The sequence below is a fragment of the Hermetia illucens genome, chromosome 4 (genome assembly GCF_905115235.1).
Source record: "Hermetia illucens chromosome 4, iHerIll2.2.curated.20191125, whole genome shotgun sequence".
Classification (NCBI taxonomy): domain Eukaryota; kingdom Metazoa; phylum Arthropoda; class Insecta; order Diptera; family Stratiomyidae; genus Hermetia; species Hermetia illucens.
The window spans coordinates 26419638-26431227 of record NC_051852.1 but is presented as its reverse complement, the minus strand read 5'-3'; the positions used below and the strand labels follow the sequence as shown (position 1 = coordinate 26431227).

Sequence of the window (11590 nt, the reverse complement as noted above, 5' to 3'; positions counted from 1 at the left end):
CGGAACATGCAATGTTCCATTGCTCAAAGTTCATTAAGAAAAAAGTTTGAGGAATGCCATAAATGCAATTTATTCCAGGAGATCCTGAACCTAGGAGGACAAACCGGACTGCGTGAGTTTGACGAGAATTTCCCGCTCCGAAAATCGAATCTAAAATCCATCGTTCCCATTATACTTCGCTCAAAATCAGGGACTTAGCCTTGTGATCTGTCGGAACCCACAAAGTGAAGTTTTCCCTAGGTCGAAATATGGAGAAAATAAGCATCCTAAGCAGGAAGTTTAGGAACACAGATAGTGCATAATGGAAATGGCGAAATATTTCAACTTACCAAGTTCTTTCGCCGAAACACTACTCACTAATTTGCAAAATGTTTTCACTTCACAATCACTAAAAAGTTGCAAAAAGCAAGATCACTTCGGAAAACCACAACACAAGAAACCCGCGAAATTTGACACAAAAACATCTTCCCGTACAACTAGTGACATCTTCCTATCTTCGTAGAAAGCGTACAACGACGTCCTTACGAATATGTTCCGTTCAACGCAAGACTACAAATCGCAAGAAACAAACTACCATTTCTCTGCCATTCAAAATTAAAAGGGCTCGTGGGGAAGAGGGGTACATAACATATTTAAATCATACAGATCATGACTTTCTTAACGATGTTTGCTATTTTCCGTTACAACCGGAAGTAAATATTTTATCGTTAGAACCATTATGAGCGCCATCTTCTGAGAATTATTTGCTTTCTAGCTAGAATCCACACCAGCAATTACTTTTGTCAGCTCATCATCAATATTTTTCTCTTCATAATTGCAACAACAACCTTGACGTTTGACAGTAGAGTAAACATCGTGGTTTTCGGAAGTTGACGTCCTACATCTCTCAAAAGTAAATTCCAGTAAATATAAGCAAAATGTCGTCCTGGAAGAAAGCCTCCAAAACAAACCAACGCACCCACCGTGAACGTCATCAGCCCGAATCACGCCAGCACTTAGGACTCCTCGAAAAGAAGAAAGATTACAAAGTTCGCTCGAAAAATGCCCAAAACAAGGAGAAAACGCTCAAAATATTGCGGAAGAAAGCGCTCGACCGCAATCCAGATGAATTCTACCATCACATGATTCGATCCAAAGTGCAGGACGACGAGCACCGTGAAAATGAGCAACCAGACGAGCACACCGGGGAGCAGATCGCCCTCATGCAAACGCAGGACATCAAGTACATAAGAATGAAGCGAACAATCGAAACCAGGAAAATAGACCGTCTGCAGTCCCAGCTCCACATGATCGACGTCGCCAACGAAGTACCCAACAAACATATTTTCTTTGTAGACGACGAGGAAGAGGCGAAGCATTTCGATTTGGCCAAGCGACTGGACACCCACCCGAGCCTGGTGGCTCGTAAGTCGAACAGGCCTCGAATGCAGGATTTGGACAAACTGAATATTCCGGACATAAGTGAAGAGGTGAGTGCACCATCAAACGAAATATTATCCACGAACCTGATTGTGGTCTTTATAGAACCTGCGGGAACTGGAGAAGAAACGCGAAGCAGCTTACAAGGAACTGCAGACCCGGATCGATCGGGAGAAGGAATTGAGCGTAATCGAACAGAAAATGGAATTGAAACGTTTATTGCGTCAAAAACGGGAACTGAAACCGAAGAAAATCAAACCAGGAACCAAGACTTCAGCTCCTGTTTATAAGTTTGCGTATGAGCGGAAGCGATGAGTGCTCGGTTTCCAAGCGTTTTGTATGTTTTGTTTAGAGAATAAGACCCAACGAGGAATAAAATTTAGTTGACTAAATGGAGGCTGCGCTATTTTAGTCCAAATTTACAGGAATTTGTGAGGAAGAAAAGAATCTGGGATCGGAATGTGTCTAGGAATCCGGCTTAGGTCCAAACCCTTTCTAATCAAGTGTCGTGTATATCAGCTATGGACAAACCGACTACATATGGTAATGCTGCTGTTTTGACACCCCGGCAGCAACACGTGCGATTTGTTATGACAGTTCTAACGTGCCGGACACGCATTGATTGGATACATCCAGTTGAAAGTGTTTTAATTCCTCAGTAAATTGTAAAGTGAGTTCCAAACTAATTCAAAATGGTTAAGAAAAAGATTGACAATCGAATTCGTGTTATGATTGAAAATGGTGTCAAGCTTGGCCACCGGACGATGTTTATAATCATCGGCGACAAAGCGCGCGACCAGGTGATGTGATGTAGATGTGGAGGTGGAGTTTGAATGAAAACTTAATGCAAATTATTTTTCAACCGAACAGGTGCCGATTTTATATGATATCCTAACAAAGTCAACTGTAAAAACGCGGCCAACTGTTTTGTGGTGTTATAAAACAAAGGACGAAGCAATTTCCAGGTAAAGTAAGCTTATGAAGTCATGACCCCCACATTGGTTAAGTGGAGGATATATGTAATTTCAAGTAAGAGAATGTTAATATGTATGTACCAAGTCACAGATTAAGTCCTGAATGGTGCCATAAGTGGTCCTGACAAGGGAGTGAAGGTAATTCCCCCAATCCCGGACCGAAGACTTGAACAAAATCAGCTGAAAACGCAACGAAGTGTGCTAAAGGAGTCCACATAGTTTTCACTCCGATCTCAAATTCTCTATGGTTCTTCAGGCATGTTACGTCATTGCCCCCCCCCCCCCCCCTTGTCCGTTTCTGGTTATGTTCTAGAAATTCCGCCAGGAAGTTTTCCACCATGAAGCTGGAAAGCATTCTCGCTCATGAGAATTATTGAGAGAGTCGGTTCCACTGCATAACCCATAAGAGATCCCTCTTACGATAAGAATTCAGCGTGGCATCACCTTGGCACCAACACAGTCACCAAGGCTGTGAACCGTAGCAAAGGGATCCATCCTAGGGCCGAATTACTGGAACGCTTCCTACAATAGTCTGCTGAGACTCGATATGCCCGAAGAGTCCCGCCTTTTCGGTTGTGCAGACGACGTTGCGGCACTTGTTGCCGGACGCACTGTTGAAGAGGCGCGAAACAGACTTAGCACATTGATACGACGAGTAAGCGGATGGATGACTAGTCACGGTTTCAGCTTTGCGCTGGCAAAAAACCGCAGTAGTCGTCTTGATCAGAAGGAGAATCCCGACTCTGCGTCCCATATTGATCGGCGAGTTGACTATAGAGTCAAAACCGATTAAATACCTTGGTTTAATGCTCGACTCGAAGATGAGCTTCTTCGAGCAAATCAAAGCAGCAGCGGACAGGGCTGCAGTCTGCAGTCGCGGCCTTGAGTCGGCTAATGGCGAATGTTGGGGGCCCTATATCAATTAGAAGACGTCTCCTCATGGGAGCAACGCAGTCGGTTCTGTTCTATGGTGCGGAGGTATGGGCTGACAAGGAGGTGCATCGTAAACGCCTTGCTCAGGTGCAGAGGCGGAGAACTTTGCGAGTGGCGTCTGCTTATCGCACCGTCTCCAAATCAGGTGTGATGGTGATCGCGGGAGTGATCCCCTTTGCCCTCCTTGCCAAGGAGTGCAAAGCTATCTACAGCCGTAAGGACGAGAACTTAAGAGAGGTGGTTGCCCGTGAAGAACGTCAACGCAGCCTTACCGAGTGGCAACTTTCTTGGCAAAATGAGCCAAGGGGCAGATGCACTGGGCGGCTCGTCGGCAAATTAGACCCGTGGTTGAGCCGAACGAACGGCGAGATTAATTACTTCCTTAACCAACTTCTTAGTGGCCATGGAAGTCTTCTGTCTTACCTGCACTGGATTGGGAAGGCGCGATCTCCTGATTGTGTGTTCTGCAATGGAGTGGCGAACGACGTTGAAAACACCTTTTTCCCTTGCGAGAGGTGGGACGTCCTTCGCCAGCAGCTTTATGCAGACACAGGGGAGCTCTCTCCAGGCAACATTGTCAGAGAGATGCTGAAGAGCGCTGGCAGCTGGAATCGTATTTCGCATTTTGTTCGGGCTCTTCTTATTGCGAAGAAGATTGAACTCGACCGACGGAGGGATCGGACGGTAAGGGGTTCCCTGAACTAACAACAACGCCCTTCCTCCCCTCCCCGCCCGTTGGTGAAAGGAATTCCCTCACTTGCAGGCTCCCAAAGCCGGGAGAGCGGGAGGGGGCTAGCCCGAAGTAATGTGTCAAACGGTTCCAGGCTAGTTCTCTGATGAAAGGGAGGTGTTTAGTTCGTAGTCCGACAGCGTACTATTGCGGGAGTTCAATACTCTGTGCGTAAACGCATTCACCTACCCTACTCCCAAAAAAAGGCTGTGAACCAAACAAACTCCCCTAACAGTCGTGAACACCGACTGCGCAAGATAATATGTGAAACCGAACGGAACGTGCTGTAGCTAACCCCAATGCTAGCAATTCGGCGAGATGAGGGCCGAGATTCTTGGTTCACAAATATGATCTCCCTGTCAGGGCACAGATTTCATTCTCACTAGTCAATACTCAAAAAAAAAGAACTAAACCCACCCGGGGTAAACTACTCTAGCAGAGACATAAAGTTTCGAGGAGGGATAATACCACCGACAATTTCTTCACCAAGGGAGCTAAACTGCCTAACGGCCTAATAAAGAAGGGAACAAAATCACAAAAAAAAAACTAACGCGCAAGTGATTGACCGGGAAGGAACCAAGAACCCCGGCCCTGGATGTTCATGACTGGCAAACCTGTTAGGGAAATTTAGTTGGTTGACGGTCTTCGTGATTGTGTTGGTGCCAAGGTAATGCAACGCTGGACTTTCATTGTAACATAGCTTTGCCTTATGTCAGACTTATGTACTGCCTTCCACCACGTTCCACCACCACTCATCATCCACATTCGTGTAGCTCGCCATTAGATGATCGACGCTGCAATGGATCACTTATATACCACTCGTCATGACAAATAATGACTGTTGATTGACGAGACATCAAATTCTGAAAATTATTGGAAATTTCACCCAAACAATCGGACATTGGAAGATGAAGCAGGCATGTACTTCAATTGCGAGCCAGTAGAGCTCCTGAATTATCTAAGGAACGAGACTCACGACAGGAAATAGAAGAAATTAGAGCCAAGAACTGCTGAAATATGAAAAGAATAACGCGCACTTCGACAATATGACCGGATCAGAGATTCTACTTCAAGCGATATTGAAATATTGGAAAACCGAGATACAGGATTTGACAAGAAGCGAGTTGCTTCCACTTCAAGGGCTACCGAAACATCTCAGCAACATGATGTATGAATTACAAATATTCGAGCAAAAGGAGGGTCTACTTGCTGCTTCAATTTCCGAAGAGCAAGACACACGATTTGAACCTGATCGCTCACGACAGGCTGGAACAAGATTAGGAATCGATCCCAATAAGGCACTATTCAATTACAACGAAGACTACGATTACTCGTACAAAACGCATCGAAGCGTTCTCACTGATCTAATGGTTACATTGTGCTTACACAGTCGCGCTTCGAAGTTGCAGTAAGAAATGCTTGGCAAGTGTTATTCCATTGGTAAGGCCAATTTATCTGGCCTGAATATACTCAAGAATCCAAACACTTTTTACAGCATATTCGAAAATACAATACTTGCTTTTAAATGGCATCGTTTCGAGTGACGTATGTTCCAAAATATGCTAATTTCACATCCACATTCGCGTTGCAAGGACATGAAGGTCCAGGGGGTTTAACGTAAATGCCTGCCATGTATGCATAATCCCGCGATCCTCTTCAGGCACGGATTGATTTTTAGATCACAATCAGAATCCGGCCGAGATTGGCACAGCGGTACTAGTTTGTACTGAATGTATGAGAGACCTATCTAATACCTCTACCACAACTAAGGGGTACGGCGCCCGAGTTGTCGAGCGCAACTCTAAACAAAAGCCCACAAAAAGCTCTGCTCGCGATAAGGGCAGAACTACCTCGAAACTCCCACGACGGGGTCAACCGCAAATAATCAGGCCAGGAGCACATCCCCCAAGTATTTTTCTAAAGCATATGCTCAGACGACCATCCCGGTTCTGATGGTGCCAGCTAACCTCCGGCAAGCTTCGTGGCAAGCGCCACAGACTCAAATCTGATCGTCCTCTTCAAGTACGTGAGGAGGAAACGCCAGGGCAAGTGTATCATCTGATTTGTTAACTTCTTCAGCGCGTTCAGCTAGCTCACTATAAACTTATGACTAGCTTAGGGACTAACTAATCTGTTAAACTCTCAGGAGGAGGAGGATATCAGTCTTGAAGATAAGAAGTGCGTACTTAACAGGGCTGTAAAGAGATAATTCGGTCCCGAAGTGAAAATTGTGCGAAAAATGAGGCCCGAGATGAAAATTATCCAAATCTGGAGAGAAAATTATGCGGGCCTGCCTTTTATCTCTTATTTTCATTAAAATTTCTTTTCCGGGCCTGGGGGAATCCCTCACCTTTTCACCTTGTTTTTGGACCCCAACGGTACTTAGCTTCATGTTCCTTAGGGTGAATTTGTGAAAAAAAATTTTGGCTGGATTAAGGAAGTTAATGAGTTGGTATGGATTGAAGTTTGTCTATGGATTCGCTAACAACGCTAATGAATGTAGCTCCTTGGAATCCTGGTCTTTCTATTTAAATTGTTATGCTAACCTAGGATATATAAGCATGTGAACTGGTAATAACCAATTATCACTACTTTTTGAGCACCCCTCGTATGTCAATAATTGTATAATTGTCCAAATAAAAGCATGTCATGTCAACGAGTTGGTTCGAAATGGTATGCTCTTTTGTAACGACATACTATGCGTTTTTTGGTCGGTCTGTCAAAGTTTCTGTTATCGAGAGAGAGCAAGTAGCATTTAGAATAGTGGGGTAGCTCCAACTATACTTTGTTTATCTCTTTCCCTGATCTCAGCATTTAATTTTTATTTTATTGTGGATAGCACTAAGCAGAGTGCCTCAATGCTTGTTATGTAGAAAATATGTCAGGAGACAACAGATTAAAGTAACTATCAATAACCCCATACAATATTATTTTCCAGTCATGGGAAAAAGCGAGCAAAGAAAATCCAAGCGGGAAAGATTGACATCAATGAGGCCGATATTTTCGACCTGTTTCGTCTATCAACCACCATTCACGGGAGATATTATTCAGAAACACATGCCATCTTAGGACGAACTTACGGTGTATGCGTTTTGCAGGTAATGTGTCGCATGGAAATGGTTCCATTCTTTTAATTTTTCTTACAAATTTATTCTAATAATTTCCAGGATTTTGAAGCAATAACTCCAAATTTGCTGGCCAGGACTGTTGAAACAGTTGAAGGTGGTGGTCTGATCGTTTTATTGCTTAAATCGATCAACTCTTTAAAACAACTCTACACTATGAGCATGGATGTGCATAAACGTTACAGAACAGAGGCCCATCAAACCATAACGTGTCGTTTCAACGAGCGTTTAATTTTGTCTTTAGCGGATTGCAAAAGGTGTTTGGTTGTTAATGATGACCTCACCGTTTTACCGCTCAGTTCGAAGACGATCGACGTGAAGCCTGTGAACGTAAGTAACAATTACTGCCTTCTAAAATAGTTGCATTAAAGAAACCCACAACAACAGGTGGGACAAAATCTAAATTCGGAAAATGAAGAGCTTCTGAGGGAGTTGAAAGACAACCTACGGGATACACCACCAGCTGGTCCGCTGGTGAACTTATGCAAGACTTACGATCAAGCAAAAGCCGTGGCGCAGTTCATTGATGCCTTGGCTGAAAAGCAATTAAAGTATGAAATGCTTTATTCTGTCAATAACGTGCATATGATAATCTTTGCCAACATTTCAGACCACCAACATCATTAACAGCGGCAAGAGGTCGTGGGAAGTCAGCTGCAATGGGATTATCAATAGCGGCGGCGGTTTCTTTCGGTTACGTAAATGTCTACGTAACTTCACCACATCCCGAGAACTTGATAACGTTGTTTGAATTCGTTCTGAAAGGATTCGACGCCCTGGAATATCAAGAACATTCTGACTACACAATTATTCGTTCAACGAATCCAGATTACAAGAAAGCAATTGTCCGGATAAATATCACACGCCATAATCGCCAAACAATTCAATATATATCACCAAATGATACACATCTATTGAATGCGGCAGATTTATTGGTTATTGATGAAGCGGCAGCTATCCCGTTGCCTTTGGTAAAGAAGATGTTGGGTCCGTACCTGATTTTCATGGCTTCAACGATAAATGGGTATGAAGGCACAGGACGGTCATTGAGTCTGAAGCTGATCTCTCAGTTACAAAAGGAAAATAATGCTCCCCCACCGGTAAGATATTGAATAAAGGGTTAGTGTTCGTTTTTAACGATTAAACTTGTTTGCTTTAGATAAAACTGGAAGAATCTATTCGTTATCGTGCTGGCGACGATATTGAAGCTTGGCTCACATCCTTGTTATGTCTCGACGTTTCCTCACTTCAATTCATAACTTCAGGATGTCCCACACCAGATGTTTGCGAACTTTACTACATCGATCGGGACGCATTATTCTCGTACCACAAAGCTGCCGAAGTTTTCTTGCATCGCGTTGTTTCAATTTACGTATCGTCCCATTACAAAAACAGTCCAAATGACCTTCAAATGATGAGCGATGCTCCCGCGCATCACTTATTCTGTTTGCTAGGACCAATCTACAAAACAGATCAACTACCCGAAATCCTGGTAGTCATTCAAGTTGCGCTTGAAGGAGAAATTTCCTCAAAAAGTGTTAACGATTCACTGGCTCGGGGGCGTAAGGCTAGTGGAGACTTGATTCCTTGGAATATTTCTGAACAATTTGGTGATCGTGAATTCCCGAAATTGGCTGGATTACGGATAGTTCGAATAGCAACTCATCCAAACTATCAGAGGGTATGTATTGTGAAAATTCTTCCAAACGGCTATCAATTATAGATGAGAGTCTCCGTTTCAGATGGGATATGGTAAGAGGGCAGTGCGATTGTTGCGCGACTACTATGAAGGGAAGTTTGCTGACTTGAATGAAAATAACGGAGAGGAAGCCGAAAATAATGGAATCGAGGAAGTCGAAGAAGAAGAAGTTGGTCTTCTCAAAGAGGTTATTAAGCCGAAGAGGAACGTCCCTACCCTTCTGAAGCGCTTAACAGAACGACACCCAGAACGAATTGACTACATCGGTACGTCCTATGGACTTACAAATGAGCTACTTAAGTTTTGGAAGAGTCAACACTTTGTGCCAGTCTATCTAAGCCAAAAGCCAAATGAGCTAACAGCAGAGCATTCATGCATAATGATAAGTACACTGCAAAAAGCAGGCATAGCAAAGTCTTCAGGGGAATGGCTTCCATTATACTTTGCCGATTTTCGTCGAAGGATCATAAAGCTTCTGGGGAAATCATTTCGGGAGTTTCCAACCAGTTTGGCTCTTTCGTTATTGGATAACAAGTTCGCGAAAGTTGCAGATGAAGGTAAGGCTAATTTTTGATCAGTGCAGGGACATTGATGATAACCAAAATTTGTTGGTAGATTTGGATCAAAGAACTATTGACACATACTTCATACCGCACGATATCCAGCGTTTGGAGTCTTATACACGCAATCAAATTGAATATAGGCTCGTTCTGGACCTAACTACTGATATTGCTACTTTAGTTTTCCAAGGAAAAATGTCTAGTCTTCAAATTGACACGTTACAGAAGGTAAGAAAAGGTTTTCCTTTGTATTATGGATTTATTTTACAAAAGCTCCTTTCAGGCAGTTCTACTTAGTATTGGATTGCAAGGGAAATCCACCGAAGCCTTGACGAATGAATTCAACATGCCAATGAACCAAGTCCTGGCCAAGTTCTACGATATGATGAAGAAAGTCACAAAATATATAGCAAGCAAAATTGAAGGTCATATTGAAAGCACGATGATCAATGAAAGGGAACTGGATAGGGGCGAAAAATTACAACCAATCACGAAATCATTTACCGATGAACTAGACGAAGACGCAGCGGTATGGCTAGCAATAATCTCCTACGATCATTGAATGCAATTTCATTGTCATTTATTTCCTTCATTCCAGTTGATTGCAAAGAAACAAAAAGCAGAACTGAAGAAATTGAAAAAGGAGAACCTGGACGAATACGCGATTAAAGGATCAGAAGACGATTGGGCAAAAGCTTTAGCAAAGAAAAATAAAGCTGGATTAATATCAGTCAAAAGGTAATATATGAATATGTGCCGTCGATAGATGTGTGTTTGTACGTTAATCTTTCAACAGCGGAAGCAAAAGACTAGACGAAACTATAGAAACTGAGCAGCCTGCCAAGAAAATGAAGAAGGACAAAAAGAAAAAACACAAACGTATGTCGAGCGTAATTTAAGTTTTAAAGTATTGAGTAGATAATAAAGTATATTTTTTGAATGATATCCGAATTTTCAATATATTTAAATGTAACTTACAACGTGCTTCATCCGTCAGAGATAAGAGCAATAATCTTACCCTATGCTTAAAACTACTTAAAGTAGAGAAATTAAAAGGACCAAGCTGTTGTACGTTGTAATTTCGGCAAAGCCTAGGAATCGGGGAATGGCAGTAGACTTCGAGCTCTGCGAAGGGCAGGTTAAAAATGTCTTTGTTACGTGTGTTATAACACGCAGGACCGCAGATGATGTCGTTAGCGGCGGAGCAGTCCAGGTCGTTGATAAAAAATAAAAATAACAAAGGGCAAAGAATAGACCCCTGTATGACGCCAGCGGAGGGGGAGAAGGAGCGGTCAAAATAGACGCGGCAGGATCTATTGGAAAGGTAAGAGGCAAGTCATAAAACAAGTGTTATGGGAACGCTTAGAGACGAAAGTTTGGATAGAAGTATCTTTTGACTTACAGTGTCGAAGGCTTTAGCGAAATCAGTGAAATAGTTCTTGCCGTGAATTTAGACATTTGGCGACAAAGTTGGTAATGTTAAGCAGCTTGGAGGCAGTAGACCTACGCTTAGCAAAGCCGTGTTGCTCTTTCACTATGTGGAAACTTCTACTTCTTAGTAGAATCTTTACGAGGAATCAAATCTTTGGGTCCGGAAGGAGACTTTCAAACCGCAAAAAAGGCACAGCCAATGCTCCTAGCATTGTGGAAGCCCTCGCTGCTGTGTGCTTACCACTTGCACAGTGTGATGTGTGATGATAGTGAAACTGAAGTACAGTCCCGACTATGCGAACGCCCTATACTTCACTAAGGTGTGAACAGGAAGGGCAATGGCATTCAAATTGGATGGTACCAACAACGACTGATATTCCCGGTTATCTTGTTGCTTCTGCCGACAACTTCTGAGGAAAGTGAGCTCTTGTACGATGATGAACTGAAGTATTATATTATCTTCGCAGATGTCCCCCAGGGACGCTCCACCTCCCACTATTATGGAACATCATATACATACTAAGTGTGTACTCAACGTTCAACAAGCCGCGGTAGTGGATAATGATAATGAAAATATAGCATTAGTTGTAGCTGCAACGCATAAATTGCCAAACAAGTTTCTCAATAAATTTTCAATTTTAAACTGCTTATAAGATTAAACACCGCCATCTATCATATCAACTTAACGTCCATAGAAAACCGCTCAGCTGCTCAATTTG

General features: G+C 42.9%; 2 protein-coding genes across 2 annotated transcripts; both read left to right on the top strand.

Annotated features, from left to right (window-relative positions):
• The first annotated feature begins 833 nt into the window (after positions 1-833).
• Positions 834-1811, top strand: LOC119654531 (probable U3 small nucleolar RNA-associated protein 11). Its single transcript, XM_038059974.1, has 2 exons — positions 834-1469; positions 1525-1811. The coding sequence occupies exons 1-2, from the start codon at positions 918-920 to the stop codon at positions 1732-1734; spliced, it is 762 nt and encodes a 253-aa protein (XP_037915902.1). The 5' UTR covers positions 834-917; the 3' UTR covers positions 1735-1811.
• Positions 1812-2016: 205 nt separating this feature from the next.
• Positions 2017-10383, top strand: LOC119656016 (RNA cytidine acetyltransferase). Its single transcript, XM_038062266.1, has 12 exons — positions 2017-2219; positions 2290-2384; positions 6995-7154; positions 7224-7511; positions 7569-7732; positions 7792-8281; positions 8341-8862; positions 8924-9437; positions 9496-9668; positions 9724-9969; positions 10039-10178; positions 10237-10383. Exons 1-12 carry the CDS (start codon positions 2112-2114, stop codon positions 10337-10339), a joined length of 3003 nt encoding a protein of 1000 aa, XP_037918194.1. The 5' UTR covers positions 2017-2111; the 3' UTR covers positions 10340-10383.
• The last annotated feature ends 1207 nt before the right edge of the window (positions 10384-11590 follow it).